This window comes from Rhinopithecus roxellana, chromosome 19 (assembly GCF_007565055.1).
Source record: "Rhinopithecus roxellana isolate Shanxi Qingling chromosome 19, ASM756505v1, whole genome shotgun sequence".
NCBI classification, from domain to species: domain Eukaryota; kingdom Metazoa; phylum Chordata; class Mammalia; order Primates; family Cercopithecidae; genus Rhinopithecus; species Rhinopithecus roxellana.
In genome coordinates, this window is record NC_044567.1 from 22,760,640 (window position 1) to 22,781,319 (window position 20,680).

Consider the following 20,680-nt stretch of genomic DNA (forward strand, 5'->3'; position numbering starts at 1 on the left):
CTGCCATGTCCACGTGCTCTGAGCTTCCAACCAGCTGTCGCGAGAATTCGATGTAAACAGACCAGTCTCCCTGTCCTCCGGCTCCAACCTGAGACGCTCACGTGAGCTGGACAGGCGTCTGGAACATGTTGATTTTCTTTTCAAAGCCACGAAGGTTCTGTCTTCCAAAAAAAATGTACATGTTCGTAATTATTCCCCAGATGCCTGCGTTCGCAACCGAACCTGACACGTCGGCTTCACCCGAACTTACATGCTGTTGTGGTTTCCCTCCAGCCCCAGCGGATTGGACACATTCAGGAGGCGGGTCCGCCTCTTTCCTACTTGCTGGTTGGCGAAGCTGACCTCCAAGGGCGGCGCCCGGTCAAAGCCGGTTTGCTTCTGGGATTGGCTAGAGGGGTGGTTCCGCTGAGGCGTGGTAGGAAGTGGCTGCCGTCAATCACGCGGGGAGACTCCAAACAGTGAGCCTAGAGCTGGAGAACAGCGTTAACCGGCGGGGCGGCCGGTGAGAGGGCTGGCGGGGCTTTGGCTTTGGGGAGGCTTGGGGAGGACGAGGGACTGGCGGCGTGAGGGGACTGGGTCGGGCTGGCAGGAATTCGACAGGAGAGAGGTGTCGATACTGGAGGGGGAGGGGAGCAGTGCAAGGGGCCGGAGGGCGGCCGGGGGCAGCGGTGGCTCCGTGTTGGAGGTTAAGTGGGCAGTGCCGTGCGAGTGTCTTTCAGGAGACTGGGGCCTGAGGGGCTGGCGAGGGTCGTCCCCAGGAGACAGGGCCCTTAAAGGACAGGGCTTGGGAGACTGTGGTTCGAGAAAGCAAGAATGGGATGAGAATGAGAGGGATGAGGGGCTGGAGGTGCAGGTACCCTCTGAGGAGGTGGTGGCTCTGCTCGTTGGGGCAGAGGGTGTTTTGGTTGTAGGAGGTGGGGCGCACAGGTTTGGAGTTTTCACATCAGGTGTGAATGCTCCCTACTTACAAATGATGGTTTTAGGTGCCTTCAAGATGAGTTCCAGGCTGTGGGCTTCCCTGAGCCCTGTAAGATATCTTTGATACTGCTGTCAGTCCTCTTTTAACCTTAACCAAGCCGACTCCATGCTCTTAAAATCTCTGATTCAGAGGGTCATGAAACATTCTAGGATTAGGATTTACTGATGTGACGGGAAAGGGTAAAGGACTGTAACAGCATATAAGTTTATGTTACTTATTTGACTACTTAATACTAGTCAAATAAATAATTGCTTGACTTGTTTGTTACTTATTAAACTCCGGTGATTAGGTTACAGTAGCAGGGTGTTACCAATGTGATTTAAATTGTGGCCATGCAGTCTTTACTCATAGATTCCCAACAGGTTTAATTGGAAAGTAGAGTGGTATCATGTCACTTGTTCCGTTCGGTCTTGAAATATTGTACCGTGTGTATTTTCACTATCTCACCATAAAATTTAAGTAAATTCCCATCCCATGATCTGGTTCTCTTACCCTTGTAATTTATGTTAACAACAGACCAAGGGGGTACAGCAGGAGTCTTCCTTAAATTGTTTTGTGGTTCTGAGACCTGGTCCTATTAAAAAACAAAACAGGATGGGCGCGGTGGCTCAAGCCTGTAATCTCAGCACTTTGGGAGGCTAAGGCTGATGGGTCGCTTGAGCTCAGGAGTTCGAGACCAGCCTGGGATACATGGTGAAACCCCTTCTCTACAAAAAAATATAAAATTTAGCTCGGCATGGTGGCGCTTGCCTGTAATCTCAGCTACTCGGGAGGCTTAGACAGGAGAATTGCTTGATCCTGGGAGGCGGAGATTGCGGTGAGCAGAGATCGTGCCGCTGAACTTCAGCCTGGGTGACAGAGCGAGACTCTTATCTCAAAAATAATAATAACCCCCCAAACCCCTCATTATAATTTGAAAAAAATTAAAAACCTACTTCATCTTTTTTTCCCTTTCTGGTGTAACAGGAATTTCTGGGAAAGTTTCCTACATTTAAGGCATTTTTGACAAGGGATCTCTAGTGAGTAATCATAAATCTTCCTCCCTACCCCCAACAATGATCCATATTTTTCTATTTTTTTTTGTTCTGGAAACAGGTTTTATGAATGAAGCTATGGCTACAGATTCCCCAAGAAGACCCAGTCGTTGTACTGGTGGAGTTGTGGTTCGTCCCCAGGCTGTCACGTAAGCACATTTCAGATAAACCCAATAGCTGAAGGGAATATTACTCAGAATAGTAGCTAACATTTAGGTTTTCTTTATGAACAGTGGTTACTTTTGTAAAAATCTTTTAAATGTTGGCTTTATGGGATGAATAATAATAATTGCCAAGGCCAAATGAAGAATTTGGAGAGTTAAGTTGATGTATTCAGCACATTTACAGAGTACATGAAGAACACTATGCGAAATCCTGAAGAGTAGTGTTTTCTTTTTCTTTTTCTTTTTTTTTTTTTGAGACGGAGTCTTGCTGTGTCGCCCAGGCTGGAGTGCAGTGGCCGGATCTGAGCTCACTGCAAGCTCCGCCTCCCGGGTTCACGCCATTCTCCTGCCTCAGCCTCCCGAGTAGCTGGGACTACAGGTGCCCGCCACCTCGCCCGTCTAGTTTTTTTATATTTTTTAGTAGAGACGGGGTTTCACCGTGTTAGCCAGGATGGTCTTGATCTCCTGACCTCGTGATCCGCCCGTCTCGGCCTCCCAAAGTGCTGGGATTACAGGCTTGAGCCACCGCGCCCGGCCTGAGTAGTGTTTTCAAACTCCAAGTTTAACAAGTTAGTGGATTGTCAAATCAGTTTAGTGGGTCAAGAGTTGTAGTAGAAAATGAAATAGAGGCCAGGCGCGGTGACTTATGCCTGTAATCCCAGCACTTTGGGAGGCCGGGGCGGGTGGATCACGAGGTCAGGAGATCGAGACCATCCTGGCTAACATGGTGAAACCCCATCTCTACTAAAGATACAAAAAGTTGGCCGGGTGTGGTCGTGGGCGCCTGTAGTCCCAGCTACTTGGGAGGCTGAGGCAGGAGAATGGTGTGAACCCGGGAGGCGGAGCTTGCAGTGAGCTGAGATCATGCCACTGCACTCCAGCCTGGGCGATAGAGCGAGACTCCATCTCAAAGAAAAAAAAAAAAAAAGAAATAGAATATAATAGAAAGTATAGCTGGGAGTTTGTATTGTTTCATGACATGCACATAGATGTGTATGTATGTATTTACCAGATGATGATGTAAAATGTATCTCTTTTAACTTTTAAGTTCAAGGGTACATGTGCAGGTTCGTTATATAGGGAAACTCATGTCGCAGGGATTTGTTATACAGATTGTTTCATCGCCCATGTATTAAGCATAGTCACCATTAGTTATTTTTGCTGATCGTCTCCCTGTTCCCACCCAACTCTGATAGGCCCCAGTGTGTGTTGTTCCTGTCTATGTATCCATGTGTTATCTGTAAAAGGTATCTCTTAGTCTAGGTCTATGTCAGAAAGTTTCAAAGTAAGTGTCATAGTACGTTTCTGTGTTTTTGGCATTCTTTGACAAAGAATGTCTATACTTACTAGGAGCTTGTAATCTAATATGGTTTGAAGATATGTATACTTTTTTGTTTTTTTTAAGATGGAGTCTCACTCTGTCACCCAGGCTGGAGTGCAGTGGCGCCATCTCAGCTCACTGCAGCCTCCACTTCCTCCCCTGCCTCCCAGATTCAAGCAATTCTCCTGCCTCAGCCTCCCAAGTAGCTGGGATTACAGGCGAGTGCCACCACGCCTGGCCAATTTTTGTATTTTTAGCAGAGATGGGGTTTTGCCATGTTGGCCAGGCTGGTCTTAAACTCCTGACCTCAGGTGATCTGCCTGCCTTGGCCTCCCAAAGTGTTAGAATTACATGTGTGAGCCACCGTGCCCCACCAAAGATATGTATACTTGAAGGCTGAGGTGGGAGGATTGCTTGAACCCAGGAGTTTGACACCAGCCTCAACAACATCCCGAGACCCTCATGTGTTAAAAACATACAAAAATTAGCCAGGCGTTGTGGCAGGCGCCTGAAGCCTTAGCTACTCACGAGGCTGAGATGGTAGGATCACTTGGGCCCAGGAGCTTGAGGCTGTGGTAAGCTGTGATTGTGCCATTACGCTCAGCCTGGGTGACAGAGTGAGACTGTGTCTTAAAAAATATATATGGCTGGGCGCGGTGGCTCACGCCTGTAATTCCAGCACTTTGGGAAGCTGAGGCAGTGGGCGGATCACCTGAGGTCAGGAGTTTGAGACCAGCCCAACCAACATGGAGAAACCCTGTCTCTTCTAAAACTACAAAAATTAGCCGGGCATGGTGGCAGGAGCCTGTAATCCTAGCTACTTGGGAGTCTGGGGCAGGAGAATTGCTTGAACCCGGGAGGCAGAGGTTGCAGTGAACTGAGATCGCACCATCGCACTCCAGCCTGGGGGACAAGAGCGAGACTTTGTCTCCAAAAAAATAAAATCAATCAATCAATCAATATATATATGTTATGTGTGTGTGTGTGTGTGTGTGTGTGTGTGTGTATATATATATATATATATATAATTCTTTTTTTTTTCTCCTTTTTTTGAGATGGAATCTCGCTCCGATGCCTAGGCTGGAGTGCAGTGGGATGATCTTGGCTCACTGCAACCTCCGCCTTCTGGGTTCAAATGATTCTTTTGCCTCAGCCTCCCAAGTAGCTGGAATTACAAACGTGGATCACCATGCCTGGCTAATTGTTTTTTTTTTTGAGACGGAGTTTTGCTCACTTTGCTCAGGCTGGAGTGCAATGGCGTAATCTTGGCTCACCGCAACCTCTGCCTCCTAGGTTCAAGCGATTCTCCTGCCTCAGCCTCCCAAGTAGCTGGAATTATAGGCATGTGCCACCATGCCTGGCTAATTTTGTATTTTTTAGTAGAGACAGGGTTTCTCTGTGTTGGCCAGGCTGGTCTCAAATTCCTGACCTCCGGTGATCTGCCTGCCTCGGCCTCCCAAAATTCTGGGATTACGGGTGTGAGCTACTGCTCCAGGCCTAATTTTTGGTAGAGATGGGGTTTTGTCAAATTGTCCAGGCTGAAGCAAACAAGTAAATAAGTAAAATAATTATAGGCTGTGATTGTGCACAGTGTACTACAATGGGGAATGACAAAGGAGAATATATATAAAGCTGTCACGGAAGCTCTCTCAGAGGAGGCAACGCTTAACCTGGAGATCTAAAAGGAAGGGAAGGGGATGGGAAGGAATCCAGATAGAGAGAAAGGTGGTGTAAAGGTCTTGATTCAAAGAAGAACTTGGTGTATGCTAGGAATTGAAGTTGCATATGGCTGAATCAGAATAAGGAGAGTGGCAAAAAATGAGGTTGGAGAGGTAACCTAATTTTTTTTTAGGCCTAATCAATTTTTGTAGGTCTCTAGGGCATATTGCTTTTTTAATAAGATTTATGATAAATCATATTATTTTCAAGTGTGATTTTTCACATCTCTCTTGAAATGGATTTGAATTAGTATTTTGATTTTTTTTTTTGTTGTTTTTTTGAGATGGAGTCTTGCTTTTTTGCCCAAGCTGGAGTGCAGTGGCGCAATCTTGACTCACTGCAACCTCCACCTCCTGGGTTCAAGTGATTCTCCTGCTTCAGCCTCCTGAGCAGCTGGAATTACAGGGTGCACCATTAGACCCAGCGAATTTTTGTATATTTAGTAGAGATGGGGTTTCAGCATGTTGGCCAGGCTTGTCTTGAACTCCTGACCTCAAGTGATCCACCCACCTCGGCTTCCCAAAGTGCTGGGATTATAGGCATGAGCCACCATAGCTGGCCTAAAATAGTGTCTTGAAGAAATTATTTTTTTCCCCTTGCTGAAATTTATGTACTTTATATTTAAAATGCATTAATTTAGTGTTCTTACTTAATTAACAATGTTATTTTCTGCCCCCCCCCTTTTTTTTTGTTTGTTTTTTAGAGATGGGGTCTTGCTATGTTGCCTAGCCTGGCTGCCAACTCCTGGGTTCAAATGATCCTCCCGCCTCAGCTTCGTAAATAGCTGGGACTACAGGCACATGCTATTGCACCCAGCTTTCCCTCATTTTTATGCATTTTAATTTTTTTCTATGTCTTTTGTATACCAAAAGTTCTGTGAAGGCTTAATAGCTTCTCCTAATGCCTGTATCTGCCAAAAAATGTAGACTCACCTGCTATATACAGGTAAGGGACTAGGTTCATAACCAATTTAAAGAGAAGGTCACTAGATAGTGAGTCATCAGCAATAGTTTTACTTGCTCTAATTAGGGCATTCTTCTGCTCTGACTCAAGAGCAAGGTCCTACCTTAGGTCTCTGTCATCACTCCTTCAAATATGACTTAGAAGCTATCTCTATCAGATTAGGAGAGCATGACTTTTAAAAAGAGATAATGTTTAAAAATGTTAAAAGCTCATTTACATTTAATAACGTATATAAAGACCCTTGAAACCAGAAAGTAGTTTAGCAGAAATATCAGGTGATAAGAGTTAGCCTTTTTTTTTTTTTTTTTTTTTTGCCTTTTTTGAATATTATGAGTGATGCCTGTAATCCCAGCACTTTGGAAGACTGAGGCGGGAGGATCCACTTGAGCTCAGAAGTTTGAGACCAGCCTGGGTGGGCAACATGGTGAAACCCATCTCTACAAAAAATACAGAAATTAGCTGGAGGTGGTGGCGCATGTCTGTAGTCCCAGCTACTTGGGATCCTGAGGTGGGAGGATTGCTTAAGCCCCAGAGGTCGAGGCAGCAGTGAGCCGAGATGACACCACTGCACTCCAGCCTGGGTGACAGAGTGAGACCATGTCTCAAAAAAAAAAAAAAATCAAAACCACAAACAAACAATAACAAAAAATGAGTGACTTTATTAAGGCTTGTAAATAGAGCTTTTTTCATGGTCTATGTTAAGCTCTCCTGACCAGTGTTGTCCATTTCACCCTTTTCCAGAGAGCAGTCCTACATGGAAAGTGTTGTGACTTTTCTGCAGGATGTTGTGCCGCAGGTAAGTGTCTATATGTGCTTTCAGCTTCCCTTTGGTCAGGAGAGCTCTGAAATGTTTGGTTTCCTAAACTTGACACTAGTACCAGCAACTTCAGAAAGGTTTTTGATGTGTTAGCATGCTGAGCATTGGCAGGGTGGGACGACATTATTGTTTAGATGTGCTGCAGTGTTGTGATGACCGTGGCGTAAATGTTATTCCTCAGGACTTTGCCCTCCTAAGAAGAATCAAGGTGAATTGTTAGTAGAGATTTGGGACTCTCGCAGGTTTATATTTTCTTGTCCTATTTCAGTGTTGCCTATCAGAAGGGAGAAAAGCAATATACACTCTGCACTCCTTAACTAGATAACAGCTAAATATTATACGTGAACACAAATCTACATCTCTTTTATCTTGAGCAGCACTTTTGTGCCAACTAGGGTATCCTGTTACTCTAACTGATAAGTCTTTTACTGTTCCTTTTATATAAATATGAGAATAAAGAATGAGAATTGCCTTACTGGGATTATCTAGTATGCTATTTATACTATTGCCAAACTTAGTTATCACTTGGCATACTTACTAAAAGTAATAATTTCCTCTCTCAGAGTCTTAACACAATTGATTTGGGATGGTAACTGGTAACTTGTAGTGATAGTGAGAATCTCAGGTGATTTTTTTTTTTTTTTTTTTTTTTTTGAGACGGAGTCTCGCTCTGTCGCCCAGGCTGGAGTGCTGTGGCCGGATCTCAACTCACTGCAAGCTCCGCCTTCCGGATTCACGCCATTCTCCTGCCTCAGCCTCCTGAGTAGCTGGGACTACAGGCGCCCGCCACCTCGCCCGGCTACTTTTTTATATTTTTTAGTAGAGACGGGGTTTCACCGTGTTAGCCAAGATGGTCTTGATCTCCTGACCTCGTGATCCGCCCGTCTCAGCCTCCCAAAGTGCTGGGATTACAGGCTTGAGCCACCGCGCCCGGCCGATTCTTTTTTTTTTTTTTGAGACGGAGTCTCGCTCTGTCGCCCAGGCTGGACTGCAGTGGCCGGATCTCAGCTCACTGCAAGCTCTGCCTCCCGGGTTCACGCCATTCTCCTGCCTCAGCCTCCCGAGTAGCTGGGACTACAGGCACCGCCACCTCGCCCAGCTAGTTTTTTTAATATTTTTTAGTAGAGACGGGGTTTCACCGTGTTAGCCAGGATGGTCTCGATCACCTGACCTTGTGATCCACCCGTCTCGGCCTCCCAAAGTGCTGGGATTACAGGCTTGAGCCACTGCGCCCGGCCAGGTGATTCTTATGAAATGGTACCTTTGGGAAGCACTGTTCTAGTGGGACAACTGAAGGGAGAGGTTTCCATACTTTCTCCTTATGGTTATGTAGTCTTCCTTGACTACCATGGGTATCTGTAACTGGAGTGTTCAAAAAGGACATTCATAGATCCAGCATCCCAGCTTTATGAGAGGATCCTAGGAAACAAAGTGCCTTCAACCTGAAAAGCTGAGTGGGAAAAAAAGGAGAAAATAAACAGAGTGTTATGGTAATATAGTAGGACAATTAAATTCACTTGGAGGACATCAAAGAAGGCTTAATGAATGAGATGCCATTTGAATTGAGGAATAGAGTGGAATAAAATCCAACAGTGATAAATGGAGTAAGAATGTAATGGGGACAATAGGATCCTAGTAGGTGTTTGCTTTATTTGGCAGAGAAGTTATAACTTAACATTTTGCACATTAGGCTTAGAGTAGCTTAGTGATTAAGAACATAGACTTTGGGCCGGGTGTGGTGGCTCATACCTGTAATCCCAGCACTTTGGGAGGCTGAGGTGGGTGGATCACCTGAGGTCTGGAGTTCCAGACCAGCCTGACCAACATGGAGAAACCCCGTCTGTACTAAAAATACAAAAATTTGCTGGGCGTGGTGGTGCACACCTCTTATCCCAGCTACTCAGGAAGCCTGAGGCAGGAGAATTGCTTGAACCGATGAGGCAGAGGTTGTGGTGAGCCGAGATCCCATGATTGCACTCCAGCCTGGGCGACAGGAGTGAAACTCCGTCTCAAAAAAAAAAAAAAAAAAAAAAACAAAAAACCATAGACTTTGATATTAGATCTGACTTTATATTTCAGCTCTGTATCTTACTAGTTCTAGACAAGTTACTGAACCTTTCTAAACATCAGTATCCTTATGTGTAAACTCAGGTTAATCATCTTATTCATCGTAGGTTTGTTTTGAGGCTTAAAGGGTGTCATCTATATAAAGCATAAAATAAAGCAAAGCAAATAGTAAGTAGTCTTCCCTGGAGGGAGCTTGAGACTGGAGATCCAGGGTAGAGATGTAGATTTCTGGCATACAATCAGTAGTCGAAATAATCAGATGAGCCAGAGACATTACAGTTTCTAATTGTGAGGGTGAGACGTCATCATTTTAGCACCTACTGACAATAGTTTGCTTAGGCAAGCAATAATAGGAGTAACTTTTTGTTATATTAGACTTATTTTTTTCTTTTTTTTTTTTTTGTTTTGAGACAGAGTCTCACGGTGTCACCCAGGCTGGAGTGTAGTGGCGTGATCTTGGCTCACTGTAAGCTCTGCCTCCCGGGTTCACACCATTCTCCTACCTCAGCCTCCCGAGTAGTTGGGACTTACAGGCGCCTGCTGCCATGTCTGGCTAATTTTTGTATTTTTAGTAGAGACAGGGTTTTGCCGATGGTCTTGATCTCCTGACCTTGTGATCTGCCTGCCTTGGCCTCCCAAAGTGCTGGAATTACAGGCATGAGCCACCGCGCCCGTCCCGTTTAGACATTTTTTCTACTGTTTGGTTGACATGAGAACAGTGCCTTCTAACATTTTTTTCCCCACATTTAATTCAGAGTCCTGTGTTGGTACTTTGTGGTCAGACATTAAAAAATAATGTCTTCTGCCAATATTGTGTTCTGCTTCCTGCTCTATTCTGGGTCTCATCAAATTGATGGAGCCTAGGTATTCTCTGGGTCTGCAAATATCCTCCTAAAGAGAGAACATGTGTTGTTGGACTGGTAGCAGGTTCTTTAATTATCACCCATTGAATTCTAGTTGTGATAGCGTTGATGGCCGGAAGTTGCCCTTGGTTGTGTCTTGATCTAATAATTTCACTTATGAAAATTTGATTTTTTTTTTTTTTTGAGATGAAGTTTTGCTCTTGTCGCTCAGGCTGGAGTACAAAGGCGTGATCTGAGCTCACTGCAACCTCTGCCTACCAGGTTCAAGGGATTCCCCTGCCTCAGCCTCCTGAGTAGCTGGGATTACAGGCATGTGCCACCATGCCTGGCTAATTTTTGTATTTTTAGTAGAAACGAGGTTTCACCATGTTAGCCAGGCTGGTCTGGAATTCCTGACCTCAGGTGATCCTCCAGCCTTGGCTTCCCAAAGTGTTAGGATTACAGGCGTAAGCCATTGCACCTGGCCAAAAATTTATTTTAAAAAAATAATTCAACAAAGAAAAAGTTAAAGCTTAGAACTTTTCAGTACATATGAAATGTTTACATTTTCAGTGTAAAAACTTGTAACCAGCTTAAATGTCAATTAATACTCAAGCAAATAACATATCATGGTCTCTATAGAATAATTTGCTGTAAATAAAAATTATACTTATGACAATAGTACACTATGAAAATTATTTTCTCTACAGTGAACAAATAAGACAGCATGCAGACTGACACAATGATTATAGCTATGTTATATAACATTCAAAAATAACTTTGTACTTATGAGTGTGTTTATGTGTGTTAGAAACCAGTGTTGAAGTATAAAAGAAGAAGTAAATAAATCTTTTCAGTAGTGAGGTGAAAGTTTTGACTCTAAATAAGAGGGCTAAATCAGTTGCTCTTGTTTGAAGAAGGGCTTTTAATCAGTGCTGGAGGAAAAGGAAAAAAATGTGTGACAGTACATTGACCTTTATAAAGACATCAGGTGGTGCTGGGCGCGGTGGCTCACACCTGTAATCCCAGCACTTTGGGAGGCCTAGGCAGGCAGATGGCTTGTGCCCAGGAGTACCAGACCAGCCTGAGCAACATGGTGAAACCCCATCTCTACAAAAAATACAAAAATTAGCTGGGTGTAGTGGTACACACCAGTAGTCCCAGCTATTTGGGAGGCTGACATGGGAGGATTGCTTGAGCCCAGGAGGCGGAGGTTGCAGTGAGCTGAGATCATACCACTGCACTCCAGCCAGGGTGACAGGGTGTCTCAAAAAACAAACAAACAAAAAACTCCAAAACAAACTTTTTTTTTTTTGTTTTAAAAAAAGACATCAGGTGAAAGCTAGAAGGGCAATGGGTGAGTCTGTCTTACTGAGAATAAAATACCTAAGCATGAGAAAAGGAGATCATAAGAGGCAAAAAATGACAGGATACACCTTTGTGCAAAGCTGTAGTAGGGAACACACAAAGCAGAGCTCAGGTGCTTCAGTCAACTTCCCAGAATTTTCTCAAAAATGCTGAATAAAAAACACCGTGTCTACTAAGGAGAGAGGAAAACTTGAAGACATAGTAAAAGCATATAAGCCTCATTTTGCAAGACTTATTTGCCCCTCACAGGTAAAGCAAAAAGAGGTTCAAGAATCCCAATACACTGAAAGACCTTCTTCGACCTTATTTTGTTCTGCATATCACTCAAAAATCAAACGTTGCAAAGGAATAAGTCTGCTAAGCTGAAGAAGACTTTGAAAGTGTTAGTGCTTCACCATGTTAAAGGAAAGGAAAGCCTGATACAGGGTAAAAAGGAAGTTGTGCTAAATGCGGTGTGGCATCCTGGATTGGATCCTGGAGCAGAGAAAGGGCATTAGTGGGAAAGCTTGTGAAATCCAAATACTGTCTGGGGTTTAATAGTAATGCACCAGTGTTAGTTTTATAGTTTTGAGAAATGCAAATGTAAGATTTGATTAGATTAAATAATTAATATTAGGGAATACATTTTTTTTTTTTGAGACAGAGTCTTGCTGTCACCCAGGCTGAAGTGCAGTGGCACTATCATGGCTCACTGCAGCCTCAATTTCCCAGATTCAGGTGATCCTCTCATCTCAGCTTCCCGGGTAGCTGGGACTACAGGTGCATGCCACCATGCCCAGATTTTTTTTTTGTAGAGATGAGGTTTCTCCATGTTGCCCAAGCTGGTGTTTTTAAAAAAAGGTATGTTAGGCAGGACATGGTGGCTCACCCATGTAATCCCAGCACTTTGGGAGGCCGAGGTGGGGCAGATCACCTGAGGTCAGGAGTTCAAGACCAGCGTGGCCAACATGGTGACACCCCGTATCTACTAAAAATACAAAAAATTAGCTGGGCATGGTGGCACCTGTGTGTAGTCCCAGCTACTTGGGAGGCTGAGGCAGGAGAATCACTTGAACCCGGGAGGCAGAGGATGCAGTGAGCTGAGATCGTGCCACTGCACTCCAGCTTGGATGATAGAGTGAGACCCTGTCTCAAAAAAAAAAAAAAAAAAAAAAAAGTAAAAGAAAAAACATGCTTTTTTCTTTTGAATACTGTTGAATAAGAAAAGTAAAAGAAAAAACATGCCTCCTTTTGAATACTGTTGAATACTGTTGATACATCATGCCATTAATGCTTATCTTTTGACCCTTGCAGGCTTCCAGGAAGCAGATGATAGGTTGGGTCTAGAAGCTTGATAAGAGACTAAAAAAGTACAGTAATACTCTTAAAAAGTATAGGTACAGTATAATAGCCACAAACACCTAGCAACTTAATAGATAAAAGGTAGTAGTTTTGTTTTCTAAGCCTTATTTGTTGATCAGTATAGGGGATGGTTAGTTTTTCGTTTGCCTTTGAATTATAGTAATGCTTCATAATAGATTGTGATCACTGTATTTTAGGTTTCTGCAGTTCTTTTTTTTGTGGGGGGGACAGAGTCTTGCTTAGTCTTCTAGGCTGGAGTGCAGTGGTGCGATCTCTGTTCACTGTAATCTCTGCCTTCCAGGTTTAAGTGATTCTCGTGTCTCAGCCTCCCCAGTAGCTGGAATTACAAGCGTGCACCACACCCTACCCAGCTTATTTTTGTGTTTTTAGTAGAGATAGAGTTTCGCCATGTTGGCCAGACTGGTCTTGAACCCCTGGCCTCAAGTGGTCTGCCTGCCTTGGCCTGCCAAAGTGCTGAGATTACAGGTGCCTAGCCTGCAGTTCTTTTAATAAGTTAAAAACTCTTTTGACCAAGGTTATCACACACATGGATAATATTCTCTGGGGGTAATAATGTTCTAAAATGTTCTAGTTACCAAGATGTAAGGTTGGTGAAGTTGGAGAGGTATAGTGTTGGCTTTAAGTTACTCTTTGTTTTGAATATCATTAATACTAAAGCTGTAAAATATGTTTATTCAAATGTTTCTGTTTACTATGCAGGCTTACAGTGGAACACCTCTAACAGAAGAAAAGGAGAAAATAGTCTGGGTCAGATTTGAAAATGCAGATTTAAATGGTATGGTTTTAACTTTTTTGGGACATATGAATTGTTTGTTTGGAGTACCTGATTCCAAAAAGAGAGCCTCTACTTTAGTCAGATTAGTTTCTCTTATAGTAATTTTTCAGTTTTCAAAATAAAAGGTAGCATAACTACAGTACAGAAACTTTAGAACTAATATTGTGTAATAAGTCTTAAAGTAACTGTAACACAGTGTGTAAGTGTTAAACTTTGATGAAGTTAAAGTGAGTTAAAATTTTCTCAGGCAGAAAAATGGTTTTCTTAAAAAAGGAGTTATTCAGGTTTGGTCAGTTGTATAGGATTTATAACTGCAAAATCATCGTTAGTGTTGAACTTTCTAGGCTTGAAAATTGTTTTTCTCTGAACAGAATTTTATGCTAGTCCAAGTACCTCATATAAGTGGAATCATACAGTATTTGCCTTTTTGTAACTGGCATATTTCACTTAGCGTAATGTCCTCAAGTTTCATCTAGGTTGTAGCATGGGTCAGAATTTCCTTCCTTTTAAAGGCTGAATGAGGCAGGGCACAGTGGCTCATACCAGTAATCCCAGCACTTTGGGAGGTTGAGGCAGGAGGGTCGCTTGATCTTAGGAGTTCAAGACCAGCCCGGGCAACATAACCCAACCCTGTCTCTACAAAAAATTAAAAAATTAACTAGGCTTGGTGGTGTGTGCCTGTAGTTTCAGCTACTTGAGAGGCTAAGGTGGGAGGATTGCTTGAGCCTGGGAGGTCTAGGCTGCAGTGAGCCGAGATTGTGCCACTGCATTCTAGCCTGGGTGATGGAGTGCAACCCTGTCTAAAAATAAATAAATAAAGTTAAATAAGTAAGTAAATAAAAACAATCATTTATAAAAGGCTGGATGGGCTGAGCACTGTGGCTCATGCTTGCCGTCCCAGCACTTTGGGAGGCTGAGGTGGGAGGATCACATGAGGTCAGGAGTTCAAGACCAGTCCGGCCAACATGGTGAAACCTCATCTCTACTAAAAATACAAAATTAGCCGGGCATAGTGGCGCACTCCTACAGTCCCAGCTACTTGGGGAGCTGAGGCATGAGAATCACTTGAACCCAGGAGGTGGAGGTTGCAGTGAGCCAAAATCATGCCACTGCACTCCAGCCTGCGTGACAGAGCGAGACTTCATCTCAAAAAAACAAAAAACAAAACAAAACAAAAGCAAAAAAAATAACGGAGTCTCACTCTGTCGCCCAGGCTGGAGTGCAGTGACATGATCTTGGCTTACTGCAACCTGAGCCTCATGGGTTCCAGTGATTCTCCTGTCTCAGCCCCCTGAGTAGCTGGGATTAAAGGCGCTCGCCATCACGCCCAGCTACTTTTTGTATTTTTAGTAGAGACGAGGTTTCACCATGTTGGCCAGGCTGGTCTCGTACTCCTGACCTCAGAGGATTCACCCGCCTCGGCCTCCCAAAGTGTTGGGATTACAGGTGTGAGCCACTGTGCCCAGCCTTCTATCTCTTTGAGACTGTACTTTTGAGAATTGCTGGCTTATATAGTAATTTTGTTTCTAATGTTTTGAGGAACCACCATGGTTTTCCTCAGTGAATGTACCATTTTTCATTCCCATCAACAATGTACAAGGGTCCCGAAGTTTCCTCTCTCTCTCTCTTTTTTTTTTTTTTTTTGATAGTAGCCATCCTAATGGGACTGGGTTGTGGTTTTGATTTGGATTTTCCCTAATGATTAGTAATGTTGAGCGTCTTTTTATGTGTTTATTGGAATTTGTTTAGCTTCTTTGGAGATACGCCTCTGCAAGTCCATTGCCCATTTTTGAATTGTGTGGTTTTGTTTGTTTATGTAGTTTTAGGAGTTTTCTAAATATTCTGGGTATTAATTCCTTATTAGATATAAGATTTGAAAACATTTTCTCCTATTCTGTGAGTTGCTTTTTCCTTGAAGACTTTTCAAATATGAAGCCTTTTTTTTTTTTTTTTGAGATGGAGTCTCGCTGTCACCCAGCCTGGAGTGCAGTGGCGCAATCTCAGCTCACTGCAGCCTCCACCTCCCAGGTTTAAGCGATTCTTCTGCCTCGGCCTCATTAGCATCTGGGACTATAGGTGTTTGCCACCACAGCCAGCTGACTTTTGTATTTTTAGTAGAGACAGGGTTTCACTGTGTTAGCCAGGATGGTCTCTTGACCTTGTGGTCTGCCCGCCTCGGCCTCCCCTTGACCTTGTGGTCTGCCCGCCTAAGCCTCCCAAAGTGTTGGGATTACAGGTGTGAGCCACCACGCCCAGCCTATACCACATTTTATTTTATTCATTCATTTATTGAAAGACATTTGCGTTGCTTCTACCTTTTGGCTTTGTGAACAATGCTGTAATGAACATGGGTGTACAAATATCTCTTCTAGTGGAATTGTATCATATGGTAATTCTTTTTTAAATTTTTTGAGGAACCACTATACTGTGTTCCTTGGGGGATTTTAAATTTTATTTTTAGAGAAAGGGTCTCCCTGTGTCATTCAGGCTAGAATGCAGTGAAATGATCACAGCTCACTGCAACCTTGAACTGTGGGGCTCATGTGATCCTCCTGCCTCAACCTCCCAAGTAGCTAGCACTATAGGCACATGCCTCCATGCCCAGCTTATTTTTAAATTTTTTTGTAAAGATGAGGTCTTGCTATGCTGCCCAGGCTGATCTTGAACTACTGGCCTCAAGGAATCCTCCTGCCTCAGTCTCCTAAAGTGCTGGGATACAGGCATGAGCCACTATACTTGGGCTCATAGGGGATTTAACAATAATCTACTCATGGATCTGGGAAGGATAGGGGCTTCACACTTTTAATCTTTGTCCACTTCTTGTCACTACTTCTTTCTGAATGTTTGCATCTCTTCTTTGACTTCTTTAACAAAGAGAGAGTTGGTGCAGTGGTTACTCAAAGCTCTTTATTCATACCTTTATGATTATATGATACAATCAAAGAGGAAAAAGTATTCATTTGGAGATCCGGATGGCTCAGTCTGAGTCACTCTCCCATTATTGGAATAGTTGCTGTGGCCGAGGATGTAGTACTAGAATTGCTCAGCTGGTCATGTGCCTATCCCTGTGCTTGATGGAGGATAAGATTAGTTACCAGAAAAGAGGGAGTTACAGAGTAGGAAGTGTGTGAGGTACGCAAAGGTAATAGCTGCTACAGCTTGCCCACATTAACATTCTGACATTTTTCTGTCAAATTCTCTAAACGTGAGAATATAGTTTGAATCCCAGACTACATCAAATCAAATTGATGCTGGTTTACTGTAGTATAATGGGAATCGCTTTCTAGCCTGTGCAGTGAAATTCTTATCATCCCCTAATCCCATACTTCATACTTGGCCAGTTTTTTTTTTTTTTTTTTTTTTTTTTTTTGACAAGAGTCTCACTTATTCACCCAGGCTGGAGTGCTAGTGGCACACACCTGTAGTCCCAGCAGCTCAGGAGATTGAGGTAGGAGAATCGCTTGAGTCCAGGCGTTCTGGGCTATAATGTGCTATGCCGATTGGGTGTCTGCACTAAATTTAGCATCAGTATGGTGACTTCCCAGGAGTGGGGAACCACCAGATTGTCTAAGGAGGGGTGAACCAGCCCAGTTCAGAAATAGTTAAAACTCACATGCTGATCAGTAGTGAGATTGCATCTGTGAATAGCCACTGCAGTCCAACATGGGCAACATAGTGAGACCCCATCTCTAAAAGAAAATGCTTATAAGCTTCTATTGCTCTAGAAGCTTGGGTCCCTTAGATCTGTGGGACAGCTACATGAAGATGCCTCCTAGACATCCTCAAGTAGGTATCCAGAGTAGAAATCTCTGATTTCTTTTCCCATCTAATTGTCTCTCCTTAGCAGCTGTGCACTGACCCTACTTACCTTTCAGGTCATTAAAGCCACAGAACTTTTCATGCCTCAGGATCTTTGCCTAGGGGATCCTCTAGGTGAAGTGTTATTTTCTGCTTCTATCATCATTTACCTTTTAGAGTGTACAAAAATGACTGGACAGGCTGGGCGCAGTGGCTCATGCCTATAATCCCAGAACTTTGGGAGGCCAAGACAGTAGGTCACTTGAACCCAGGAGTTCAAGACCAGCCTGGGCAACATGGCAAAACCCCATCTCTACCAAAAAAAAAAATACAAAAAAATTAGCTGAGTGTGGTGGTATGTCTCTGTAGTCCTAGCTACTCGAGGGGCTGAGGTGGGAGGATTGCTTCAGTCCAGGAGGTCGAGGCTTCAGTGAGCTGTGTTTGTGCCAGTGCACTTCAGACTGGGTGACAGGGCAAGACCCTATCTCTGAATGAATGAATGAATAAATGAGGGAGGGAAGGGAGGAAGGAAAATAAAGAAGCAGGTTTGAGAAGAAAGATTCAGTTTTGGCCGGGCTTAGTGGCTCATGCCTGTAATCCCAGCATTTTGGCAGGTAGATCTCCTGAGATCAAGAGTTCGAGACCAGCCTGGCCAACATGTTAAAACCCCGTCTCTACTAAAAATACAAAAAAAAAAAAAAAAAAAAAAAAAAGCTGGGCATGGTGGCGGGTGCCCATAATCCCAGCTACTTGGGAGGCTGAGGCAGGAGAATTGCTTGAACCCAGGAGGTGGAGGTTGCAGTGAGCCGAGATCGCACCACTGCACTCCAGCCTGGGTGATGGAGTGAGACTCTGTCTCAAAAAAAAAAAAAAAAAAAAAAAAAAGATTCGATTTCACTTTACACCTTGACTTTTGAGGTGTGAGTAGAAATCTAGTATCCCTATCCTCCCACCAATTGCAAACAGTTTTCTAAGGAGAGAGCGTATACTGAGTGCAGTCATGGAAGATTCACAGGTAAGTTAAGACTGGACAAGTTTTTGAAGGATGGGTGAATCAAAGGAAGGGAGGACATTGTAGTTGGCTGAAACCATGCAAAAATGCTAGATGTCTCTATAGGAAAGACCGTAAAGTTCAGATTTAGAGGTAGAATAAGAAAAAAGAAACCAGTAAAGAAAATAGGCGGGGTGCGGTGGCTCACGCCTGTAATCCTAGCACTTTGGAAGGCTGAGGTGAGTGGATCACCTGAGGTGAGGAGTTCAAGACCAGCCTGGCCAACATGGTGAAACCCCATCTCTACTAAATAATACAAAAATTAGCTGGGTGTGGTGGCGGGCACCTGTAATCCCAGTTGCTTGGGAGGCTGAGGCAGAGATAATTGCTTGAACCCAGGAGGCAGAGGTTGCAGTGAGCCGAGATTGCATAACTGCACTCCAGCCTTGGGGACAGAGCAAGACTCCATCTCGAAAAAAAACAAAAAACAAAAAGCAAACAACAACAACAACGAAACAGGATTCTGTCTCAAAAATAAATAATTAAAACAGAGTTGATATGTCAGATTTGATGATGTACACAAAAGCACATAGGAACTTATAAAACACCATTTTTTTATTTATTTATGAGACGAAGTCTCACTCTGTTCCTTAGGCTGGAGTATAGTGGCACAAACTTGACTCACTGCAACCTCTGCCTTCTGGGTTCAAGCAGTCCTCCTGCCTCAGCTTCCCAAGTATCTAGGATTACAAGTATGCACCATCATGCCCAGCTAATTTTTGTATTTTTAGTAATATTTGTATTTTAGTTTCAGCATGTTGGCCTGTCTGGTCTTGAACTCCTGACCTCAAGTGATCTGCCCACCGTGGCCTCCCAAGGTGTTGGGATTACAGGCGTGAACCACCACGCCTGGCCAAAAACACCATTTAAATGTCAGGTATAAAAATAATTATACCCTAGGTACATAATTTTATAATTCTGATTTTTGCTGGGTATGGAATCATGTTCTATTAACATTGCAACAGTGAATTCCTGTTGAAAGAAAATGGGCATTAAAGAATTACTGATGTATTTAATGGTTGTGATTTTTTTTTTGAAAAGCCATTTAATGGTTTTGATTTTTTTTTGAAACGGAGTCTCACTCTGTCGCCTCGGCTGGAGTGCAGTGGCGCAATCTCCACTCTCTGCAAGCTCTGCCACCTCCTGGATTCACACCATTCTCCTGCCTCAGCCTCCCTAGAAGCTGGGACTACAGGCGCCCGCCACCACACCTGGCTAATTTTTTTGTATTTTTAGTAGAGACGGGATTTCACCGTGTTCGCCAGGATGGTCTCGATCTCCTGACCTCGTGATCCACCCGCCTCGGCCTCCCAAAGTGCTGGGATTACAGGTGTGAGCCACCGTGCCTGGCTGGTTTTGATTTTTATCTTTAAGAGTAGGATGTCACTAATGCAGGAGATGGAGGTAAAGAGATATGTCATTATTTGTGTTTTTAAAAGAGCAGTTTGCTGCTGGGAGGTGGGGGTTGCAGTGAGCCAAGATCGAGCCACTGCACTCCAGCCTGGGTGACAGAGAAAGACTCCATCTCAAAAAAAAAAAAAAGCAGTTTTGGCTGGGCATGGTGGTTCACACCTGTAATCTCAGCACTTTGGAAGGCCAAGGTGGAGGACTGCTTGAGGTCAGAAGTTTGAGACCAGCCTGGGCAACAGAGTGAAATCCCATCTCTACAAAAAAATAAAAAAATTAGCCAGGCATGGTGGTGCATACCTGTGGTCCCAGCTACATGGAAGGCTGAGGCAAGAGGATTGCTTGAGCCCAGGAGGTTAAGGCTGTAATGAGTCTTGTGTCATTGTACTCCAGGTTGCACAACAGAGTGAGACACTGTCTCAAAAACAAAAGCAAAAACAAAAAATAGCAGTTCAACTCTAATGTGAAGTTTGGTGAGCAGTGGTGGATGCAGGAAGCTATGTATGCTTTTGGAGTAGCTGTAGTAGCTGGGACAGGGTGGTGGTGGTGTAAGAGGAATGAAGAGAACAGTTTAGGAAGACACAGGGACTTGGGATAGATTTACTGTTATAGGTGAGGAAGAAAGTGGTTCCTGGCTTTGCCAATGTGATAATGATGCTTTTCACCAAAATAAGGAACTCTGGAGGAAAATCAGGCTTGGTGAGGAAATCATGATCTTTGAGTGGAATTTGCACTTCTATTGAGACATCCAAACTCCATATTGAGGAAGTCACTAGCAGATACTAATTGAAGCAGTGGGTGGAATGAGTTAACCTAGGAGAGGATATATGGTAAGAAATGGAAATTTAGAAATTGGTTTTGAGTAACTCCAGTATTTAGAGACTAGGTAGAAAAGAATGCCACAGCAGAGAGAATGGTGAAAGAGTGACTAGAGAAAGTGAAGAAAAGTTAGAGGATTATCCCTGAAAGACCAAGGGAGAGTATTTTAAGGAATAGGTGGTGACCATTGGTAA

The 20,680-nt window shown here is 43.6% G+C and overlaps 1 protein-coding gene across 8 annotated transcripts in view; it reads left to right on the forward strand.

The window, feature by feature from the left end:
* The first annotated feature begins 398 nt into the window (after nucleotides 1-398).
* BCAS3 (BCAS3 microtubule associated cell migration factor) overlaps nucleotides 399-20,680 on the forward strand; it is a 733,207-nt gene continuing 712,925 nt past the window's right edge. For all 8 annotated transcript variants that reach the window (XM_030922807.1, XM_030922806.1, XM_030922804.1 and 5 more), the window contains exons 1-4: nucleotides 399-502; nucleotides 2,075-2,162; nucleotides 6,922-6,976; nucleotides 13,336-13,411. In XM_030922807.1, coding sequence (XP_030778667.1) covers nucleotides 2,080-2,162; nucleotides 6,922-6,976; nucleotides 13,336-13,411 — 214 coding nt within the window. In that variant the 5' untranslated portion in view covers nucleotides 399-502; nucleotides 2,075-2,079. The remainder of the gene's footprint in view (nucleotides 503-2,074; nucleotides 2,163-6,921; nucleotides 6,977-13,335; nucleotides 13,412-20,680) is intronic.